The sequence below is a fragment of the Zeus faber genome, assembly GCF_960531495.2.
Source record: "Zeus faber genome assembly, chromosome: 20".
Taxonomy (NCBI): domain Eukaryota; kingdom Metazoa; phylum Chordata; class Actinopteri; order Zeiformes; family Zeidae; genus Zeus; species Zeus faber.
This window is the reverse complement of record NC_137207.1, coordinates 20,468,470-20,493,469: the sequence shown is the minus strand read 5'-3', so window position 1 is coordinate 20,493,469 and position 25,000 is coordinate 20,468,470. Positions and strand designations below refer to the sequence as shown.

At 46.9% G+C, this 25,000-nt stretch overlaps 1 protein-coding gene across 1 annotated transcript in view; it reads left to right on the top strand.

Moving 5' to 3' along the window:
- Positions 1–25,000, top strand: part of LOC307245636 (protocadherin-15-like) — a gene marked incomplete at both ends in the record, with an annotated part of 144,376 nt that overhangs the window by 24,810 nt on the left and 94,566 nt on the right. The window contains 5 exons of the mRNA XM_080021282.1: positions 11,771–11,931; positions 12,847–13,002; positions 16,321–16,440; positions 20,255–20,365; positions 24,060–24,230. Coding sequence (XP_079877408.1) covers positions 11,771–11,931; positions 12,847–13,002; positions 16,321–16,440; positions 20,255–20,365; positions 24,060–24,230 — 719 coding nt within the window. The remainder of the gene's footprint in view (positions 1–11,770; positions 11,932–12,846; positions 13,003–16,320; positions 16,441–20,254; positions 20,366–24,059; positions 24,231–25,000) is intronic.

Genomic DNA, 25,000 nt, shown 5'->3' with positions numbered 1-25,000 from the left:
CTACTGGCAACCTGCCGGAGCCAATTTTACACACTAACACTAATGGCAATAGAAAAATATGTGTAAAACAAAATGTGATATTACTGTTATTCAAAACAACGTTAAGAAAAATACGCAGATATCATATTGTGAGTTTGCCATTTTGGAAAAGGAGACTTAACATTTAAATACACGCCTCAAACGCTTGCCCCATTGGACTGCGTGTAAGGACGGTGAGAAGTGGTAAATTTGTCAGCAGTAGAGCTCCCGGTCGTTGCTTTGAACCCTTTCAAAGGACGGGAAGCCAACGCTTCAGCAGGCTCTGGGCTGAAAGACGGCAAACCTGCACTTTAATATTTTGTTGAAATTCAAGCACTGCCTGTTTCTATTAACACTCCGCACAAAGCGGTTTCAGTAAATTTGACCTCACATGGGAGCCCCCCCCCTCACCTCCCGCCCTCCGCTGCGAGCGGATGCTTTCTTTATTGATCTGAGGACATTTTTTTAATCCGACAAAGGAAATTTATTTTTCCCAAAACAAATTGAAAAGGAAACACGCCGGCAAATAAATAACCCCAGATGGCGAGAGAGAGATAAATAAATGGAGAGGCCGACGTATTGTTTTTCCGCCCGACGCCTGACGGCGACGGCGCGGTGTGGTCGGCCTCACGTGCGCTCCCGCTGGCGCTCATCAGGCTGACACGCACCAGAAGAGACAGACAGGGGCTTCTTTATTTATATAAATATATTGTTTTAGTTAAAAATAGTCGTCTCATTTGAGGACAAGCTGCTTGTCAGATCGTCCCCAGTGGCGGATTAATATTTATTTAGTCGGGGAAATGTCATCCAGATCATGTTTAATTAAGAGCGTCCACAAACTGTATATTATGGCTTGTGCATATTTGACTGGTTCGGTCTCCATTTCCCGATTTACTTTCAACCTAAAGCCAGCGCCGGTAGTGGGCCGGAACGCACCGGGACGCAGTATGGCCACTTCTATGTTTCACTGTTCAGCGTGACGGGACTTTTTCCTGCGCACCGGCACTTCCCACAAGCCGGCGGTATCTATTCCGCCCCCTAGTGGACATATCGAGTGGACGTATTGTCAATATATCATGTTTTATTGAGTCTGGAGCGCAATTCATTTTTCATTGTTAGAGCGTACAACTTGCGAGCTCCAGCTCAGGGTCGCCAGGACGTCACTGACCACTGACTGTTTGCCCTTTCTGTTTTGCCTTTAAGTCCGAAAGTGCTGCGTCTCAACCCTTCCCTCAGTCTCGCTGCGTTCCATCTTCTCTGATCCCGACCCCCCCCCCCCGATGCCCCTTTGGTCAAAAAAACAGTGAAGCGCTCTCGAGAGCAGGGCTACAACCCCCTTTCCTCCTCCTCAAGCACCTTACGCTGCACCCGCTGAGGCTGTTCAGGTTTGGATTAAGATATTCCTCATGCAGCTACTTCTTATTTGACTCGCATGTGGCTGCTGCACTGAACACGGCACAATCGAAGCTTCAAACAATGTCTGCGGAATGGGAGCATCGATTCTGAAGTAGAAAAATGTCTTTAATACAATGTTTAAACCTCTGTGAAGAAATAAAGAAAAAGAAAACAATTTTCCCATCACCCCGTAGTTGACAACTTATGTTGAGTGCGCAGCTGAGCGTCGGCACTGGTTGCTTCTTGAGGGAGTGTGCGATTCCCGCTAGTGATGGAGGATGTGACTCTTTTTTTGAGACTGTCCATGACGAGAGAGTCGTTCAGTTTGATTCGGTTGGCTTAACGCACGGCGAGTGAAAGGACGACTTCCGCGTAACAGTGAACGAGTCAGAAAAGTCGGTATGGGGTTGGTGTGATTTAAGCAGCCACACCTGCCTTGGGTCTAGTTGATTGGGCACCTGTTGGTCATCAGAGCAACTGATAAACAACAGTTAAAATCCCCCATCCCCACATACACACAGGGAGAGCCTTTGTCATGATAATGTTCCATCTGCTCTGATGAACAACAGGTGCACAGCCACCCCTGCTTCTGGGCCCAATTAACTAGACCCAAGGCAGGTGTGGCTGCTTCAACCACACTACCCCCACTCACTCTGAGTTGTGAACGGTGTTCTCACTCTAATTATTTCATTATATCAAAAAATAGATTTGGGTGGAATGCGGTGCGGACTCCTAAATCATTTAAGAGATGTCTCGTTACGATTGTTACATCTCCCCACTCTCTCCAGTATCCTGGTGAGTTTTTGTCATCATAGCCTGTGTCTCTGTGTCAGTGAGCCCCGAGAAAAGATAAGCCACTCAGGTGGCGTGCGGCAGGCGGAACTTGTGTGTCAGTTCCGCCGTCATGACAAAGGCTCTGCCTGTTTGCGTGGGGATGGGTGATTTAACCTGTGTTCATCGGTTGCTCTGATGATCAACAGGCGTACAGCCACCTATGCTCCTGGGCCCAATTATATACACCCAAGGCAGGTGTGGCTGCCTAAATCACACCACCCCTACAGCACACGGTCGCTCTGAGGCAACGGGGTTCTCACTGGAATTATTAAATTCGGTCAAAAAAAAATGTTTTGGTGGAATGCAGTGTGGGAGTGAATCGGGACTCCAAAATCATTTAAAGACGGAATACATTGTTGTTCATTGGACTATAATTTGTTTGGAAAAATGTCAAACATTTGTCTGTAATGTGGTGTCATTGTCACACCTTGCAACGTGATAATTAGCCAGAACATCTGCGTCCAAGGGTGTGTGTGTGTGTGTGTGTGGGTGTGAGTGGGTTGATGTGTGTGTGTGTGTGTGTGTGATGGCCAGTGGGTGTGTGTGTGTGTGTGTGTGTGTGTGTTTGTGTGTGCGTGTGTGTGGGTCTGAGCGTTGTTCTTGCTAACAGCGTTTTTAAAAATAATTTGCCATTGCCGGGTGCACCGCTACGCAGAATGCCAATGTGCTGCTCCCTGCGCTGCTCCGGGTTTAATGGAGGCTTCCATAGACTGGTGCAGAGAGAGAGAGAGAGAGAGAGAGAGTGAGAGATAGAGAGAGAGAGAGAGAGAGAGGGAGACGGACAGAGAGGGTGAGAAAGAGAGAGAGGGAGAGAGGGAGCGACAAATTGCTGGCGGAAATGAAAATACAAAATGCCATTAAACCCAAATGAGCGTCTGAGTGAGTGTTATCGTTCCTTCTAAATCAGAACGTGGACAAAGAAGATATTGTTTTGTAACGTCTGGAGAAGTTCGGTATCTGAGAGAGAAAGAGGAGAGCGAGACAGAGAGGGAGAAAGGGCGGGTTGAAAGGAAACAATATGGTCGGGACACACACACACACGCACACACACACAGACACACACACACACACACACACACACACACACACACATTCAGCAATGAGATGTTTACAGTGTGGTCCCTTGGTAACACACACAAATACACACACGAACAGGCATTCATACAAAACACACACTCACAAAGACTCTCTCATACACGCAGACACTTAGGCACACGTACACTCACAGACAAACACACACACTCTCTCTCTCACACACACACACACACACACACACACACACACACACTTACATCCAGCAAATAGACGTTTATGGTCGATTGGTCTCACACACACACACACACACACACACACACACACACACACACACACACACACACACACACACAGCGTTGTATTCCATTTTTCATTTACCAAATAATGGCAGCGGGGCTCGCGTAGCAAATCGCCCGTTATTGGCTCCAGTGGTTCAGGCTCGCTTCTCCGACACTAATTCGCCCCAAAATTTTATTTTATTTATTTTTTCTTTCTACTCTGAATTTGCGCTGTGTCCCAAATCTGCCCAAGCTGCGATGAAAACACATTTCGCCACCGGCCAAACATAATTACTTCAGTCTTTTATTCCATACGTGTGCCTCCGCTGCCTCCGAGCGGCGGAACACTTATTCCCGGATTCAGACCGGCGGCTCCCGGGAAAGGACAGGGCCCCCGGAGCCTCTTCCTCGCCACCCGGACGCTCGCCATCTTCTCGACCCCGGCGCTGTCATTTGGAGGACGTGCGCCTTTTTTTCATTTTTTTTTTTTTTTTAGGGGAATCTCCACGTTACGTTAACGATCCCAGTTATCTCTCGTGTCGCCAAAGTCTGGATCCTGCTTCCCCGTCTGCACGTACTGTGATCGGTTTATACCCTTACACTTGTACGGATTTTTTATTTTTTATTTTTTTTTGTCATTTCAGCGGGTCGGATACAGTGGTTGCAGTACCGGGGCTTGGCCTGCAGGTGTTGATGTCCGCGTGGTTGGGTGTTTTCTTTTAATGCGCTCCATTAAAGGCTGGATGCTGCTCCTCCGTCAGGTGTGGTTCGGAGACGTTGGCGTGGCTGTTTGCTTTTCACCTGTCCACTGGGGGGCAGTGTCACATTTTGTGAACCACAATGTACTGCAAACATAGAACAAACCCACACACAAACAAACCCACCCCCCCCCCCCCAATCACCGTGTTTGGCGCGTTTGGGAGGGATTTGGGAGGTGCGCGTGTCGGCTCCTCTGCGACCTACCATTACCCAGAACCCCCTTCTCTGCTTAGCTCCGCGGATATGTTTACGTGTCGCTACGCCGAAGCACCAACCGGCTTTAAATCAGCAGATTAGTGTGGTGCTCCCATCCCTTAAATAAGTTACTGTTGCAGTGGAATCCCCCTGTGAAATCTGAGGCCGTGGCCTGACCTCCCTGGCCAAGTCACTGGGGAACCATATCCGGGTTTTTAGCCCAGTAGTGGTTTTGTGGATAAAACGGTTCGTACTTCTTTAACAAGGGGCAACTCTGATCCCAATAAAGAGTCCTGTCGTTGGCTCCCGTTGGCTCCCGTTGGCTTGTGCTCCGGGTGGCTCCTCTTGGCTTCTGATTGATCCTGTTGGCTCCTGATGGCTGCCGTTAGCTTTGGGCTCCTGTTGGCTCCTGATGGCTCCTGATGGCTCCTGTTGGCTCCTATTGGCTCCTGATGGCTCCTGATGGCTCCTGTTGGCTCCTGATGGCTCCCGTTTGACTCTGATGGCTCCTGTTGGCTCCTGATGGCTCCTGATGGCTCCTGTTGACTCCTGTTGGCTCCTATTGGCTCCTGATGTCTCCTGATGGCTCCTGTTGGCTCCCGTTTGACTCTGATGGCTCCTGTTGGCTCCTGTTGACTCTGATGGCTCCTGTTGGCTCCTGTTGGCTCCTGATGGCTCCCGTTTGACTGTGATGGCTCCTGTTGGCTCCCATTGGTCCCTCTTGGTTTCTTGTGGCTCCTGCTGGCTCCTGGTGTGTTTCCATTATGTACAGAGCCAAATGGGCTGCTTTTTTTTTTGCTGTGGTGTCGCCATAGTAACAAGACAATATCAGCTGGTGGTCTGTTATCATAGCTTGCTAATTGTGCTCACTAATCAAGCAAAAACATTGGGATGCAGGATTTTGGCTTAGACTCTGTAACTTTTTGCTCGTAATGTAAATTGTCCCTGATATATCGGCGGGGTGGTTCCCAAATACTGTTGATCAGTGCCAGTCCAGTCAGTCCACTGTTCCCTCGATGGCTGCTGAGATTTCAACCTCTCCAAACAGGCGATGTGGTTCGGACTGCCTGTTTAGGAGGAAACGGCCACTCACTGGCGGGGACCCGTCAATCGGCACTCATAAGCCCCGCCCCCTACGCCGCTTATATCCCAAAGAAATGGTTCCATTTCTGTTTGCAGTAGCGCGGACGAACATGCGGCTCCGAGCGGGCGCCGCTGCCGGACCCCTCTGCTCCGAAGGCTGAGAAGCCTCGTGGAGGTGGAGCGGCGGCAGATATGGCGATGAATGGGTGGGTTGTCCAATGCTACTGGTTGTGCCTTCAGGTTGGCCCACAATGTTATCCATCAACCAGTGCATTTGTGACAGTTAACCGACCCATAACAAAGGAAATAATATTTAGGCCCCTGCACCTGTGGCCCAGTTCTACAGGGGCCAGAACCAGGGAGCCAACCAGGCCGGGATCTCAGTGGAGGTGATGGTGGAATGGAGATGAAGGCTGCGACTTTCATGGCACGGCCCTGTCGTGGAAAAGGCAATTCGTTTCAGCTTTCAATTTACTTCTGTCCTTCACGCCCTGTCTCTTCTTTCGGTTGATCCGTCGGTTCCTCTCCGTCAATTCGTCGCCATCAACTACATCTACAGAACGTGTCGAAATGTCCCCTTTGTTCCTGCCTGCGAGCTTAAAGAACTTGAAGAACTTGAAGAACTTGAAGGAGAGGAAGTGGATTTTCCGCTTCCCTTGTGGTAAGAACATGAACATGTGGAGAGGGAGTGGGCGACGGTCGAGATAATTAGCTTTTTGCTCCGCAGCTTGAATCTGTTCTTCTTAAACAAGGTCGCTGTGAAAACATTGAATTCATACAAGGTGTTCCGCAAAAATCTAATTTTGACTTTAATTTAGACCTCACGAGGTGTCTGAGCGACCTCAGAATTTGGTTTTGTTTGAGGTTTCTCACTCCGGGAAGGAGGGGATGAGAGAGAGAAATCATCTCTCTCTCGCTCCCCTGTTTGCTTTTTTTTTTTTTTTTTTTTTTCCATCACGTAGCTCTTCTTTTTTGGGCACCGCAATTTCATATTCTACATCTTCTCCATTTCTTCTGTATTAATATATCATGTAAGTTACCGCAGGTCGGTGCGTCAGTAGGAAATGTACTACTTATAAAATAAAGTTAGCCTTGCCTCGCCGAACCAAACAAAATTATTATGGAGAGAAATGAAATGCGTCAAAAAGAAAATCCATTTTCCAATTCCATTCCTCGTGTAAAGAAACCAATTTGATTAAACATCCTCGCCGGAGTTTATTTAACGGCAGCCAATCACTGCGACATTTGACACGGTTTCCACGGCGGCACAGAAGACAGTGACCTCATTTGGAGTCAGATGGAAGTGAGTGTGTGTGCATGTGTGTGTGTGTGTGTGTGTGTGTGTGTGCGCGCGCACAGGTATATCACTGTATGTATGTGTCTGTGTACGCTTGGATTATAGATATGCATGATGTCAAGTCAGACACACAGATAAAACACAAACTGAAACTGATGCCGTGTGCATACGAAGGCACTGCAAGATAAAAAGGACCATCGTTTGCTTTCATCTACTGTCAATGTTGACCCACCATTAAAAATAAACATCTCCTTTCATAGCGTTTCATTTCATCGGATTGCATAGAAAATAGTCCAGAGAGATAAAATGATGGAAACATGGATATATATGGATATTTCTAAATATGCTTTTTTGTGTTTCAGAGAATCTCTCCGTCCACACGAGAACGCAAAAACGATTGGGCCAGTAGGAGGCGATATTATGTCATAAAACTTGATAAAGGGTCAGAGACTTGAACGACTCTTTTTGCCGAACGACTCGCTAAGAACCGAGACAAACCTTTCACAATGAACAAACTGAACAAAGAGTCGGAGGAATTGAACGACTCCTTTTGCCGAATGGTGTGAACGGTGTCTTCTCTCCGTCCACACGAAAACGGAAAATATATATTTTAAAACGCTCCTATATGCGCACCAGACCAGCAGGGGGCGATAAGACTTAATGCCAAACAGCACAGAAGAATTAGGAGCGTGCAGCGTGTTGAGCTTCTTCATAATATTCATTCACAGCACTGCACGGACACCGTACCTTCAACTTTTAAGTACTGGGCCTGAGCCAATAGACGGACCTTGATGCATTTTCAAAGTCTACTGTAAACTGACTGGCAGGAAACTGAGGCAAAGGTCATATTGTTATACGAGATATGACATAAAAATATTTAGATAGATGTCAAACGTATCACTTATTGCATCGTTACTGTACGATAACTGCTGAACAGCATTGGTGGTTTTTATATGGAGCGACACACTCTATTATTTTATTATTTTTATTAATGGATTTATATATTTATTTATTGATTGATTGATTCTTTTTTTTGTTAAATTCGTTATTATTATTATTATTATTATTATTATTATTATTATTATTTGTTTTGGCAATTATTTATATGATTCATGAATCTGTATTCCATGGTCCATAACTGGTCCATAAATGAGACGCAGTACCAATACATTTTGCTATCCAAAAAGTTTCCTAAAAAACATCTCACAACTTGGAAATGTAGAAAACGTAAAGAGAAATGCGCACTCCAAACACCTCGGAAATCACATCTCACACAGATGCACAGATGGCGACCCCCCCCCCACCCCACACACACACACACGCACATGCACACGCACACACACACACACACACACATACACACACACAGGGTTTCAAGTCCCTGTTCTGTGTGAATAATGCATGGTGCTGGACGGGGTAATTGGTCCCCCGTGATGCAGAGCTGCATGGAGGCGACCAGTGGAAAAAAACAACAAATATGTTTACTCTTTCTAGTGATTTTCTATATCCTTTTTTGGAGCTTTCTCGCGAGTTTCAAACTTTTTATTATATATTTATATATATATATATATTTATATATTTTCAAACATATTTGTGCAATCGAAGCGTTGGCACCAATGGCCATTAAAGCGGCCGCTTCCGAACAGACGTCTCCAGTTTCTCCGACCGACTTGACCCAGAAAAGGATGATGAAATGGAGGGGGAAAACTTTTTAAACGTGGAAGTTTACGGCAAAAAAAAAGCGGGAAAGTACAGAGTTAAATTTGGGAGTTCTTTGATGAGACGCTTCCTTTTGGAGGTTTTTAATGGAGATGAGCACACATGGCACCCGGGTGTCACGGGGAAGCAACGGGGGTGGAGATCGGCGCTTGTTTGTCGACGTTAAAGTGAAACATGGCGGGTTTATCTCCTTTCAAGGAGATTTCCAGAGAACCTCCGTGGCAGTCGGTTCCAAACCAGTCAAATCAAACTGATGAAAAAGAATGTCAAAAAAAGAAACATACATGTTGATAAGGACATTAAAGTGTATCCAGGGAGGCTTGTCGTGCAGCCACGTACCCACTAAAAGATCCAATGACACGGAACATTAATCAGCGATGAAAGATTTGATCCTTTTTTGGGGATTCGGTTCATGGCGAGTCGCTCGGTAAAAAGAGTCGTTCCCTCTTCCAACTTTATTGATTTGATTCGGTTGGTGTGAGGCATGGGCGAGCGAGGCAGCGATGCTCTGCTGAATGAAAATCAGCAGAGCATCTCTCTTTCATCATGTTCCTCCCACCCTGCCTTCCTCCCCCTATCTATCACTTCATCCCTCCATCCCACTTTCTATCCATCCATCCGTCTGTCCGTCCGTCCATCCCTTAGATAGATGTCAAATGTGTCACTTATTGCATCGTTACTGTACGATAACTGATGAACAGCATTGGTGGCTCTTTCTGTCTGTCCGTCCCTTCCTCCCTCTGTCTGTCTGTCTGTCTGTCTGTCTGTCCGTCTGTCTAGAGTGGATCTCGGTCTCTAGGTTGAACCAAATGCGGAATTAATTTTCTCGCCTATTTCCACAAACCGTGTTAGATTTCCGAGCCCGTTGTTTACCATGATGCGCTGTGTGGTATAAATAAAGTCTTCTTGGATTTGAATTGTCGTCCTGCCTCGTACCGCCCCGCAAAAAAAAAAAAAAAAAAAAGCACTTATTTATGTACGCGGAGCAAAAAAAATTGTTGGACCAAAGGATTTTCCTTTTTCCAATCCAGACAAGCACAGAGGAAAGATAATACATTCTGTGTTTCTATGTCTATCCCTCCCTCTCCACCTCCCTTTCTCTCGCTCTCTCTCCGTCTAACATGTTGAGTCTTTGTTTCCTATTTTTTTTAAGTAGCAGCTCAATGTACTGGTCGATGACTGTCTCCCCCACTCTGACTCACAAACACACACACACATGCAACCACACACACGCACACACACAGACACACACACACACACAAGATACATTAGTATTTGCGATCTCAGAAAGGTAAATCTTGCGTATTGAGGTTAGTTTACACACGCGTATCATATCTATTTATCGCTCTGTGTATGAATTATTTATGGAATAAAAATGTATAAATAGTTTGCTGTAAAATGCCCCCTTCACTTTTTTTTTCATATTCTAAAATACGCTCTGCGATAGTGTGCACATGCAATATGTAGTACAATTTGGGATGTAGCATTTGTGTTGGGTGTACTTACAACAGTGTCTAGGTTTTATTTTTTCAGGTGCTTCCTTGTCGTCATTTAAATAATCCGCCTCCTCTAAGCTGCTGCTGCGGCTGCTGCTTCTGCTGCTGCTGGAGGTTTTGGCTGGAAACACCTGTGTGTAACAGCCCACAGGTGGAAACCCTTCACCCTGATGTTAGAACCAGCAATCAGCAAACTCTTCAGCCCAAACGCCCACGAGCCAAAATGTTCGTACTGCTGCACCTGCTCAATGTCAATTTACTGTGAATGATGCATCAAAGTGAACTTTAATACAACACTGTTGGTTCAATTATTTTTAGAAGTAACATATTGTAACCTCGGGTGCAAAAGCTCATTAAAATGTATTAAAATCGCATTTGTTTGATGCGGGAAGTAGTGGCTTTTAATTTGGAAAGTATCATTGAAGTTCTATAACGAGAGCATAAATCCACTTTTTGAGCACCTTGTAAATTTTTTGGCAATGTTCGTGGAGCAGGTGGCCATGGCTGCTGTCCGTGGGTCTGAATAAAAGGCGGTGCTGGTGGCCATAGGCTCCTGTCTGTGGTGCTGACCTGGTGGCCATGGCTGCTGTCAGTGCTCTGAAGGAAATATGTGACCCACCGCAGCAAAACCCGCCGCCTTGTGCAGTTCTAAAATCACCAGGAGCAGTCAAATAAATTGAAAAAAACATTCTTGAAGGAAAATTAGATTTTTTTGTGGGTTTTTTTTATATCTTTCAAGGAATTTTCCAAACCGAGTTTGATTTATAAACAGTAGAAAAATGTTAAACCGTGGCGTTAAATATTCCCGTTGGCACGTTAGATTACAATAGCACTGAACAACGCCAATCGAACGTTTCCTTTCAAGCGTCCAGGTGAAGATCATTCCTCCATATTCCATGTGATGTGAAGTCACAATTTGAAACCGTTTCGATAGAGTTCAAACTTTAAATCGTACTACTTTTACACACGCTGGCTGTCCGGTGTGCTGACCTGGTGGCCATGGCTGCTGTCCGTGGTGCTGAGGTGAGAGTGGCTCTGGTGGAATTGGCTTCTGTCCTAGTGCTTGAATCCTTGGAGGAGATAGCTGTGGGGTTTAAGCCGGCTTCACGCCGAATCCGACAAAACAACAACAACAAGGCGGAAGTCCAGTCATTTCTATGGAGAGTCAGATTCCGCTGAATCTACAAAAAGATGTGATGCGCTGATTCAGATCGGGGCTCCGTGATGTGTTCAAACTTCGCAAATAATGCGACAAGTTTCGGTCCGCCGCTACGACTAGAAGTGACGCCTGTCAAGTTCTTATTGGACATGAGCCTGAAACTAAGTAAATGAGTCACGCATACAAAATAATGGTGTTATTAACATTAACGTTAGATGTCATCATATTAACTATCAATAAATATACTCAGTATGTGAGTGACTATTCATGGAAAATGGTAAATGTGCACCTGAGCAAACTACTCACTGTCAGACTGGGAAAAAAGAAACTCTCCCATTTTCCCTGACATTTTGTAATGCAGTCTATCTGACGGACACTAGGGGGTTGTTGCGACTGTCGGATGTGTTTTCGCATTCGGTGTGAAGTCCGCTGAGGAACAGCACCCGCCATCACGGTCTCAGAGTCTATTCCGCAAATATAAATGTCAAGTTTCCCTCCCCAGGGACGCTGCTGGTGGAGAACATGCAGATTAATGGCAAGGCTCAGGGTCCGGAACGCACCATCTCTCTGTCCCTGAGGGACAACAACGAGCGCTGGGTGATGCTGGACCCGGCCAAGCAGGCGCTCTACCTCAACAGCACCGGGCGTGTTCTGGACCGGGACGTGAGTCCGCTCCGCCTCGTTCTTTTTAGGCTGATGGGGTTTTTTTTTTATCTCCCATTTTTGTTGTGGTGCTTTTTTGTTGAATCAATTTTATTTGAGCAATTCCACTGTATTGAATTGCACTTTAGAGGTTTTTGTGTGATACTTCATTTTTATGTATGTACTCGTCTGTCTGTCTGTCTGTTATCTCTCTACCTGTCTGTCCGTCTGTTATCTCTCTCTCTGTAAGTTATCTCTCTACCTGTCTTTTATCTCTCTCTCTCTCTCTCTTTCTTTCTGTCCGTTTGTCCATCTGTTATCTCTCTATCTGTCTGCCTGTCTGTTATCTCTCTACCTGTCTACCCGTCTGTTATCTCTCTGTCTGTCTGTTATCTCTCTATCTGTCTGCCTGTCTGTTATCTCTCTGTCTGTCTGTTATCTCTATCTGTCTGTCTGTCTGTTATCTCTCTATATGTCTGTCTATCCATCCATCCCCCTCTATGTATCTCCCTCATCACCTATCTATCCTTCCGCCCTCTATCTCTTCCTCCCTACATCCATCTATCTCCTGCTCCCTCGACCTACCCCCTCCTCCCTCTACCCATCTGTCCTTCTTCTCCTTATCTATCCCATCCTTTCCCTTTCTCTGTATGTATCCCTCCTCCCTCTATCTAACCATCCCTCCCTCATCTACCTATCCCTTCCTCCCGTAATGTATCTGTCTTTCCCTCTCTCTTTCTATCGTTCTTCCCTCTGTCGAGCTATTCATTTTCCCACCATCTCTCTATCCCTATCTCCCTATATCCATCCTTTCTTCCCTTTATGTATTTATCCCTTTCTCCCTCCCTACCCCTTCATCTATAAATCCATCTCTTTCTTTCCCTCTCTCTGTCTTTGCCTTCCTCCCTCTATCTATCCCTCCATCCATCCATCCAGCCCCCCTCCTACATCCAGTCCATCGTGGTCCAGGTGCAGTGCACCAATGAGCTGGTGGGGACAGTGATTCTGCACGAGGTTCGGATCGTCGTCCGGGATCGAAACGACAACACTCCGCACTTCCAGCAGCCGCGGTACTACGTCGCCATCAACGAGGTGACACACACACGGACAGATGCACACACACACACACACACATGTGCACACACACACACACACACGTGTGCACAAACACACACATGGACAGACACACTCGGGAGCACATGCAGATACTTATTTTTGTTGAACAAATTTTCCTTATTCTTCTCACACACACACACACACACACACACACACACACACACACACACACACGCAAGGCATGCACACCCTGCCAGCATAATGTTCTCAAGCATTTCAACACACACACTCCTCAACAGCACACACTACCCAGCATATTTGATCAACTCGCGCCGCGCTTCCCCGCGTGCGGCTGCGCTGTGCAGTGCAGACTGAGACATCCATCATGCAGCGAGCTGCGAATCTCATGGGTTCAAACCGAGAAGACATCTCACTCCAGCCGGAAGCCTCATCTCCCGGCCGCGGATAATAAAGCTTCAGCTGCGATCGCACCGAGCGGAGTCACTGCCCGAAAAGCGTTTCTCAATGAGCAGAACACGGCTTCAGAGGGATACTCCTGTTTCCGGGGGGGGGGGGGGGGGGCGTCGACCTTCATGTCTGGATCTGGGTGAGATGGAGGAAAAAGCAGAGAATCTGGAGAATTTCCCCCCAGAAAACCGGGTGTGAGGAAGAGAGAGGAGGAATTCAGGATCCCCGCACCTCCCTCCATCCATCCCTCCCTCCTGCAATTTCTCATTCAGCACCATGGACAGAGTCTTACTTATAAACCACACACACACACACACACACACACACACACACACACACACACACACACACACACACACACACACTCTCTTTTTTTCCTTTTCTCAACTAATGAATGAGGAAGAAATGGGCTTTGACCTTCTGGGTGGGGCGGAGTGGGAGGCAGAGTGCGTGAGGAGCTGGGAGAGTGGGTGAGGGCGGGAGGCAGAGTCTCTCCACTTCTCTTTGCTCTCTCTCCCCCCTTGTCTCTTGCTCTCATTTCTCTCTCCCCCCCTCTCTCCCTCTCGCTTTGTTTCTATTCCCCATTGCTCTTTCTCCAATCCCTCCCTCCCTCCCTCCCTCTTTTCTTTCTCTCCCTTCTTCCTACTCCCCAAGCTCTCTCTCTCTCCCTCTCTCCCCTTTATTCCCACTCCTCTCTCTATCCGTCTTTTCTCTCTCCCTTCTTCCCATCACCCCCCCTGGCTCTATCTCTCCCCACTTTCTCTTTCCTCTCCCTTCTTCCCTCTCCCATATCTTTCTATTGCTCTCTCTCTTCGTTTGCTCTCTCTCTCTCTCTCTCTCTCTCTCTCTCTCTCTCTCCCTCTGTCTCTGCCTGTCCCTTCTACCCATTCCCCTAGCTCTCTCTCTCGCTTCTCTGTCCTCTCTCTCTCCCTTCTTCTCATTTCCCTGTCCCTCTCTCCCCTCTTGCATGTCTCTCTCCCTTCTTCACACTACACCACCCTCTCTTTCTCCTTTATTTCCACTTCTTTCTCTCCCTCTTTCTGTCTTTCTCTCTCTCTCTCTCTCTCTCTCTCTTGCACTTGCATTCTCACTTCAACCCCTCCTCTCTCCATTTATTTCTTTTCACCACCACCACTCTTTTCTCTTTCCTCCCAGCCTCTTTTCACTTCCTCACTTCTACCACCTGCCAGTTGTTATCTTTTCATCCCGGCCGCTCTCTCTTTCCAAATTTGTTTCCTTCACCTTCTCTCTCTCTCTCTCTCTCTCTCCCTCTCCATCTCTCCCCTGTCATTCTCCTCCTGCTCCTCCTCTTGTCCTCCGCCCCCCAGTCATCAGCGACTCTCCAAATTCCTCATCAGCAGCGTTGGAATTACCCACTCCGCTCATCTGGAGCTCGCAGCTCAGTCCTGGAGGCCAGAAAATAAATATCCGATAATATACCTCCTTCTCCGCTTCCTCTTCCTCTTCCTCCTCCTCCTCCTCCTCCGCCAAACCAAGCGTGCAGAGTAATTGACCGAAATGAGAGCGGTCAGTAATAAAAGAGGGACACTTAGATCATGACTCCGAAGACGCTCATTAGGAGCCTGTGGCAACGCCTCAACAACTGGAAGCAAAGTGAAGAATAAAGCACTTTATTAAGTCCCCTTTAGTATGAATGGATGGATGTGGCGATGGATGGATGTAGGGATGGATGGATGGATGTAGGGATGGTTGGATGGATGTAGTGATGGATGGATGGATGGATGTAGAGATGCGATGGATGAAAGGTGGATGGATAACGTAGGGAAACCGCTTAAAATCCCCCCAATTCAGTTTAACAAATGCTTGACCTTAAAAGTCCATGAATTAAACAAAGCTCTTCATCCCAGCGTTGACATTTTGTCTGATTTGTCCACATAAAGTTCCACTGCATCAGGGTTTAATAACATCAGCACATCAACACGTTATACACATTATTCTTACCATACACACGGTAGTGGAGAGAGATCCAAGAAAATTGTGGGGGAAGTCACTGTTTAGATTTATTCTGTCCATCCCTCCATTCTATCCACATGGAAATTGCCGTAGCTGGTGAGCGTTGGCACTGATGGAAAGATAGACTGATAAAGGGGTGGAATCCAAGATTAGAAAACCGAGATTAGTTTTACAATATGTTCAGGAGTCATGGGCCGAATACAATATGAGTTTATGACCTCCGTTCTGAAGACTTTTTGAAAGATTGACCTCAGAGAGACTGAGCATTATTAAGAGGCTGTTATGCTTACATGGTCTGGCTGACTGGCTGGCGTCTCTAACCCACCCTGGACCGGTCCTGATGCTGAGAACATCTCCACCGGAGGCCTTTCAAGCACCTCACCAGCATCGTGCTCTACCTCGCGCCACACCAGCCGACGCTCGGCGCGGCGCGTGGTGATCCGAGGCTTGTGTGCGGTCGCCCGGCCGCTGAAACCCAGTTAGTGAAGCTCGCGACGGACGGCCCTCGTGCCGACGTCGCTCCCGGAGGTCGTTTGGAACAGGGCGGAGGATTGGACGAACTGACTTGTTGGAAAGGCGGCGTCCTGCGACAGAGCCACGTCGACTGCCTCTGAGCTCTTCGGTACGACCCCGTTCTGCCGCAGGTGTTTGTCCGAGGAGGCCGCGTGGCTGGACGCTGGGCTTCATGCCCCTGATAGTGATGGGTGTGGCTGAAAAAGCCAAAGGCATTGATTAGAAGGGGTGTCCACACATTTTTGACCTCCCACCCTTTTTCTTCCTTTTCTTGCCAAGTGGATTTCCTGGGAGTTCTTCTTTGCCTGGATGGCAAGTGAAGCCTGTAAAGCCCTTTGAGACCGTGCTGTGATGAAGGGCTTTGTTAATAAACTAGACTTTACTTGACCGTGTTCCCAGCTGACCCCAGTCGGAACCACCATCTTCTCTGGATTCTGGGGAAACAACGGAGCGACGGACATCGACGACGGACCCAACGGACAGATCGAGTACACCATCCAACACAACCCCCAGGACCCGGTGAGATGCCTGTCTGTCTGTCTCTATAGATGTATCTCTGTCTGTCTGTCTGTCTGTCTGTCTGTCTATATCTGTATAGATAGACGCACATCCTAAAAATCGTTGTTATAAGTGAGTTAGTTCGGTTCATTAGGTTAGTACGTTCCTTATTTCCTCCTGTGAGGGACTGAGCCATAACAGACAAGGATTCACAGGTGGCGTGCAACAACGGGGATTTATTTACCCCCCAAAATATGTGTTCATACATGAAACTAAAATGTGATTGGTAGCTAAAGCAATGATGTGCAGGGAAACGAGGGTTATCCGAGAGAGAACTACAGCCAGAGCCCAAATAAAGTGAGGTCAACAAGAAAATACAATTTATAAAAAGTTATAAAGTTGTAAACTTCAACTCAGTTTTACATAAATATAACTATAAAGAAAAGCCAATATTTGACCATATTATGTTTTGGAAATATTTTCAATATTTTTCCTTTCTCAAGAATTTCTATAGAGACTCAAGCAGCCAAGTCAGACTGGTAGAATATATTTTGGATAGACCTTCCCCCCCATCCCAAAAAAAGTGACCTTATGGAAAAGATGGATCTCAACTCAAGAGCTCAGACTCTAAATCTTCATATGAGTTCCTCTATTTTAAGGTTCTGACTTTGGCGTGTTATGCTCTGTCTCCTTTAATTGATTTGTAAGGTCAGACGTGACACCTGACTATGATATATTTTTTGTCTTTTTCGCTTATCACTATTGAATTCAGCCGCAGGAGCTCCGCGCTGATAACAGCTCCCACATCGATTTGGAATTAGGAGGCTTTTTACTAATCCAAGGATTCTCTCCAATGCTGATGTCACTCAAACTTAACTGTCCAGTTCTTTCTTTTCTTTTCGGTTCTTCCCTCTCTTGTTTTCCCTTATATTTCTGCTTGCTTCCCCGCTATTTTTTCCGCACAAGGAACTGCTCTGATCCAATTCATTTATTTGAGTAATGTGCTTAAAAATGCCACTTCCTTCAAAATGTCATCTTTTTCTCAACGGATTTTCAGCTTTGTTGGTATTAAGAATATTTGTGTTTTTGCGGGAAAGCAAACAAAAAAAAGATCACTATCAGAAGAAACAAACAAATGGATAAAAAATAGTATAGTACATGAAAATGGATAAAACAAATCATTACACAAAATAGCATGAGGTAAAGGAGAGCTGCCATCAGCTATGAGCTGGCCCTCGCTTTGCTTTGTGCACATGGGGGGTTCTGGCCTGATGCCCGCTGACTCTCCCATTGCACACTGCACGGACGAGTAAGATGTTATTTCCTGTGTGGGGTGCATGGCGGTGGACATGGCACATTGCACATTTTTTATAACTTCCTGTGTCAACCATGTGTTGCTAGGGAACACGGACCAGACACGCATTATGTTGCCGTGTATCAAGTGTAGACGACACAAAGCACATTTAATGACAATGAATGGTCACACAAGGCTCACCGGCAGGTGGCGCTTTGACCATAACCCGATAATGGCGCGTGGATGTCTTCAGGCCGGGACGCTTATCTAACATGTGACACTCGGGGAAGGCTTGACCATGTGCAGTCGAGTGACGAAACACTTCGCTGATTCGTGGCGAAAACATTTTTTGTTTTTTGAAATTTTGACTCCCTGCCACGCCCCCGCCCCGTTTGACGGAAACTTCAGCTTTCAACAGCTTCTCGTCGCTAAGGTCTTTTGATTTTCGCCGACCAGGTTTGACCAGGATCTGATGAAGTTTGTTAAATTATGACCCCTGTAAATGGCAAAAAAAATGCACAAAAATATCACAATAAATTGGGAATGACTGAATTTTCTGTTTGGGTTTAGGTCTTGGCACCGTCATACTTTTTTGGGGATGTTACATGTGCCGTCCAAATTTTGTATGTGTTGGAGTCATTTCCCCCATTGAAATCTTTAGAGGGCGCTATCAAGCCCCCTTTGCCACACCTTAAGCCCAAGACGCATTTCAGACGACAAAATACACGCCTCCTGACGTGTGTGTCAAGCTTCGTGAGTTTTCAAGAATTCCTAGCCCCTGGAAAACAGCTTCCCCTTCCTTTTCATGAGGAAGACTGCATCACCATGGCAACCGCGTTTGATGAAAACTCAAAGATCTTCACAATTTTGCCGACCACTTTGAGATAGATACCAACTCTTCAGGGTTAACATACACAAAAAAAAAATCATTGTAAATAATCATAATCATCACAGTTGAGATTAAATAAAAGTAAACATTAAGGCGGGAAAGTTTACATGTTGAAGTCATACCAGGACACAAGTATTTGAGCGACATTGAAAAGGTTTTTAAAAACAGACACATCTTTAGGGCTGCAAATATTCGGCTATTCAGCGGTTGGGGGGCAGGCGGAGGAACGGAGACCTGTTATTAAACGGTCCCCAGGGCTAAATTATTAAAGGCCGCACAATGGATAAGCTCAGACGTTATCGGTACTGTCAAATTTGGTAGTAATTAAGAAAATTGGTTTTCTATGTATTTCGGTTATATATCATGTATTTGGCAATCATCAGAAGAGACGTCTCTCCTCTCTCTCTCCTTTCTCCGTCACTGGATTCAAGATTCAAGATTCAAGATTTTTTATTTGTCACATACATATACATACTTCCATACATATATGCAGTGAAATGTAATGCAACGCACCCGGTGATAGCACACAATAAGTCCTAGGAAAAAGTACAAAAATAAAATAAAAATAAAAAGTAGAAAATTCCTTTCTAATAGACCGACTAACTGACTCCTAAAACGTAATACAGTAAGTGGAATACTTATAGAATAAGATAAAAAATATATAGAATAAAATACAATAAAAAATAAATTGAAATAAACTGGAATAGGTTGAAGGAATATGCCTATGTATATACAGATATGTGCATTTGAAGTGGCATGTGGAGATATGAGTGAGGGGGGCGGGGCCGGCTCCCTCTGCCTGCCTCTCACGCACACACCAGGGCACCCCGCTCCGGGTGAGAGACGAGGCACGGCGAGCGCAGATTGCATCCCGCTCGCCCCCTCTCCATGTGCAATGTGCAGGAAATAAAGCATAAAATCAATGGAAAGCAATTTAAGAACGGAGGCATGATTCCCTTTGTTTGTAATTCCTCATTGAAATGTTATCCCTGCGCATGATGTAAGCTTCTGTTTCATCCTGTTGTTGTAATGCACGCCGACTGACAAGAAAAATAAAACGAGCGCTGGACTTGAGGAACCTCGGTCGGCTGACGGTTTTCCGGCTGATAATTCCACTCTTGGACTTTCAGGGGGCGGCCCAATACATCTTCTCTTCTCTCCCAAAGGGTTTGGGATATTTTGAACAGATTGTTTTTGAAATGTTGAATTCCAATTTCAGCAAAAGCAGCATCATCAGCAAAGTTCGGTTTTCCAGGAGCTTTAGAGGTTAGGGTTAGGGATGTTGAATCGAATCTATTTTTTATTGGGCAGTGGCTCTGGAGGTAGAGCGGGTTGTCTAGTAATCCAAAGATTGCCAGTTCAACCCCCGGCTCCTCCTGGTAGTGTTCTCATGTGTCCTTGAGCAAGACACTTAAGCCCCTAACTGCTCCGTGGGCACTACTATGAGGCAGCCCACTGCTCCTAGATACATCAGTTACTAGGATGGTGAAATGCATTTTGTTGCCTCAGTACTTGTACTCTATGCAATGACAACCAGCTGAATCAAATTTTTTGGCTGTTACGTCACCGGAAACATTGACAAACCTTGGTCTTTTTCCTGACCAGAGAAAGAAAACTAAATCCTGGTGTTGCTTCGTTTCGTGTTGTTGCAGACGGCCAACAGGACCTTCGACATCCCCCTGATGCTGTCGGGCTCCGTGGTGCTGAGGGAGCGACTGAACTACGAGGAGATCACACGCTACCTGGTCATCGTCCAGGCCAACGTGAGTCCTCCGCCATGTTGTGTTTTAGCTGACGGATGGATGGATGGGTGGATGGATGGGTGGGCGGGTGGGTGGATGGATGGGTGGGTGGCTGGCGGGTGGGTGGATGGATGGATAGTTTATTCATCCCCAGAGGGAAGTTCCAATGTCACAGCAGCTCACATCAAAGCAATGGGTATAAATAATAAAAAAGAAATAATAAAGTGATAAAAAATAAAATAAATTAAACGGCAAGTAGAAGTACAAGATGGAAAAAATGGAAAATATACAAGAACCCTAAAAATTACCGATAAACAATATAAATAAATATGAAAAAATATATACAAATTAATGCTAAACCAGAAAACTAAAGCTACTGTAAAACTTAACTTTGAGCAATAAAAAAAGAAATATTCACATTGTACTGGCAAACTCACTTTTTAAAACACAAAGTGACTTACAAACAGGAATAAGAATGAAAAGAGACACAACGGAAGGGAATTTAAACCGAACAGGAGTGAGCATAAAAACTAAATAAAGTAAAAAAAAACTAAAAAAAAGACTATGAAATGAGTTAATAACAAAGAAAATAAAGAGACGCGTTTAAACAAAGACGACCGAACAGTAAAAATACCGTTCAAATCAGTCCACAGCAGATCCAAGTCGGGATCATGTAGAGTTCCTGTGTTGACACCTTAACCCAAAAATACAAAATGCTTCGATTCTCGTCTCCTTCCCCGCTGCGCTGCTTTGCATTGTAATGCCTCCAAATGTTTGTTGTGATGGAATTTGTTTTAAACGGCGCCCCGCTGGGTCCGCTCCGGGAGGCAGACGCACAAATCACATTCTTATCGGGCATAAGAAGTCGTTCATTATTAACGGGCTTTGATTCCACTCCTGCTCCTCAAACACGCGTTTTTTTGGGGGGGGGTTTTTTATTCATTTCCCGTCGCCGAGCTCACAAGAGGGATCTGTCAGGTGCAATTCAACCACGGGAGTGGACGTTTTAAACTGCTGACTTGATGTCTAAATACATGTACCTGTTTGATAGGAACGAGTATCAGCCACTCGCCGCAGTTCAGTCCCGGCGAGACGTGTCGGATCGAGAGAACGACGGCTTCTCTGCATCACAGCGTTCCCCTTCAGACTCGTGTGTTTTTAATTCAAAACTTAAAAGCACGACGGCCCCTTTCTTTTGTTTTGTTTTTGTTTTTTGGGTCCCTCAAAAACCGAAACCGCTCTGTAAACCAATCCAAAATGTACCAGCGGGAGTCTCGAGTCTTTCTGGCGGCGGGGCGGCGACTTGGCGTGAGTGTTTTTGAAGGATCGCAGACAATGAGGCTCGCCGGGCCGACAGGGGAACATTAAAAACAGCGAAACGAAACAACCGGCGTCAGGCTCCGGGTGGCTCGCTGTCTGGTCCGCCGGGTGGTGTCTCCTGCGACGCGCCCCCCACGGGAAGACCAAACAACACAGACGGGAACTCTCCCTGCCGGGTCCGAGCAATCAGCCCCCATGATGGCCGATCGGGCGGACCCGGCATAGCTGCGCCGCCGCGGGGAGAAGGCGAGAGCGGCGGAGCACCCTGAACTTAAAGGGCCGGAGAACGGTGAGTGGGCCCCCACCGCAGGGAGGTGTCTGCCCTCCCCGCGGTAGGGGGGGCCGCGAGGGACAGGAAAGGGGGGCGTCCCCACGGCGTGGATGAGCCCGCCGGAGCCGCTCCCCTCCAGGCCACCAGGAGGGGCCGGGGTCTCGCCGGATCCCGTCTGGGTCCTGGGGGCGGAGGTAGCAGACCCCTCTCCAAAGCAGCATCCATCCATCCTCTGGGGCTCCAGGACGGGCTGGGGACCCGGAGCACAAAAAAAGAATATATAAATATACTTTATACAGTATATCTATGTACTGTATACTACACCGGAGGAACATGAACATGTACCTGACCAACCTGTGGATGTATTGATCGTTTCCATGTACTGATCCAAGATCCTTCTTTGTCACATACATGTAGTGAAATGACATGTGACAAATCGATGGTTTGATCCGCTGTCTCCAATCCTGTGGAGCCGCTCCAGACACCTGCTCCGCTCTGAGTTATCTGCAAACACAGCCTGCGCGAACCTCCCTGTTATCGCGGCGTAAATTAAATAATTGGAGAGATATTAATCAGAAACCCAGCTGTATTGACCGTGAGGATGACGGAGCGGCGTTTCCTATTTTCTTTTTCCCCAAATTCGGAGCGTTGATCGCGGACACAACAAACAGCAGATCAACGCGTTTTCGCAACGGCTTAGAGATGAAAGCAAAACAAGGGGAAAAGGCGGCAGGAAAATGGACGCGCGCACACCAAAGCAACCCTGGATTTCCCAGGGGTGCAGCAGCATTTAGGAAGCCTTGCAGAGCTGAGCGGCATGGGAAATCGGACAGAAGACGTTTTAAACGAGCCAAAGTAAATAAAAGTGTGGAAAGGAAACAGGGAAAAAGAGGCGATAGATGATTGCGGTTTATTGATGCCGCTTCATTGAGAGACTTCTGGGATCGGTGGCATTCAAAAAGCTTCAGTCTGAAAAATTTTATATGAAGCAAAAATACAAGTAGCACAAGTAATACAAATAAACAGAAACTGCCAAATACATCAATACACAGAATATCCAAAGTGGGAGCACAAAAGGGGGCAGAGCACAGCTGATCGATAGAGCTGGAAAGGCTCCGTACAACTTGCAGGAGGGTTGATGCTGGAACCGAAACTGTGTTTTGGGGGCGTTCACACCTGCAATGTGGGGGTTGATTCACGTGAACTCTGCTGCTGGGAAGTGGAGTAGAGAGAGTCGATGCGGAGGAAGAGCTGGAGGAGGCTGGAAGTCGAGGAAGAGGTAGAGTGGAAGCAGACGAGAGATTAGAGGGGGAGTAGAGGAGATGTTAAGGGAGATTAGAAGTAGAATTGAGTTAGAGTGGAGGTAAAGGCGGAGTAGAAGTCTAGTAGATGTAAAGGGAGAGCAGATGTAAAGGGGGAGTAGAGGTAGAATAGAGGTAAAGGGGGAGTAGAAGTACAGTAGATGTAAAGGGGGAGTAGAAGTACAGTCGATGTAAAGGGAGAGTAGATGTAAAGGGGGAGTAGAGGTAGAGTAGTTGTAAAGGGAGAGTAGAGTAAAGGGGAAGTAGAAGTAGAGTAGATCTAAAGGGAGAGTAGAAGTAGAGCAGAGGTGGAGTAGATCTAAAGAGAGAGTAGAGGTAGAGTAGATGTAAAGGGAGAATAAAGGTAGAGTAGATGTAAAGGGGGAGTAGAGATAGAGTAGATGTACACTGAAGGGAGCTCAGAAGTAGAGGTGGAGTATCTCATACATCCTCTGACTGTATGACATTCTTTACTAAAGACCAGCTGAGCTGCCGTTCTTGGGCGTGGCTTTAGAGATCAGAGTGGTGTAAAGTGCAGGGTCCTAACTAACAACAAGTTGTGCCCACGGTTGGATGAAGTAACCGCTGAGCAAACAGGAAGACACACGGCGGCAAATGAACAGAACAGAACGTAAAAGCAAAGATCCACTCGTGCCGCAGGGTGTCGACAGTCCAGGGTGTGGGTCGACCCGCTCGTCGCTGCTGTTTTTTTTACGCTTCCCACTCCGAACGATTCTAAAACAAAACACATCCGTCATCCCTCTCCTCCTCCTCCTCCTCCTCCTCCTCCTCCTCCTCCTCCGTCCGTCTGTTGCCCGTCTAGGACCGCGCCCCTTACCCCGGCGATCGGCGGACGGCGACCACGACGCTCACGGTGGACGTTCTGGACGGCGACGACCTGGGGCCCATGTTCCTGCCGTGCACCCTGGTGGGCAGCACCCGCGACTGCAGCCCGCTCACCTACCGGGCCAACATCCTGGAGCTGACCGACCCGGTGAGCGTCCAACCAAAGTGTCGTCCAACCCCCGAGCGGGCCAGGTGTGCCGTGAGAGTTGTTCAGTTTCCAATGAATTGACGAGGGGGAATTGCCTTTTGCGTTGCGGGATCAAAACCGGAAGCCTGCGCTGATCCCTCTCGTCCGTCAGCCCCAGACGGATTGGCGGCGCCGTGTTCAGCGGAAACGGGTTTGGCTCTGAAGGTGAGAACTATCCGTAGTGATGAGGGAGCTAATGAGGCCGAGCACGGCTGGGCCTTGACGTTGTGATCCTGGAAGGGTCGTCCGTGGGTCGTGGGTGGCGGACGGTGCAGTTCCGAGCTAGAACCTGGGTAAAGGCCTTTCTAAATGGAGTGTCTGTCCAAAGGCCTCACCAGCTCTGGGCAGAGCGACGACTCGGGCGGTTTTCCATATACGGTACGGGAATTATTTTCTGTGTGTGTGTGTGTGTGGGGGGGGGGGGGGGATAAATAAACCATTTTTCCTGGTATCGTCACGCCCCTGCTTGGCGGTCGCACGCACGCGCGCACACACACACACACACACACACACACACACACGCATGCACACACACACTGTCTCCGCCTAGAAAGATACAGCGCAGCAACAGAAATAAATCAACTTTACACCACCTGGTTTTGAAAAGGAGAAAACACACCACCCAGACAAGGACAGGGGGGGGGTAGGTGCAGGACGAAAATATGAACAATAACGAGATTTCGGGATTAAGGAAAAATATGGAGCCATCAAAAAACAAATGTCATGGTCTT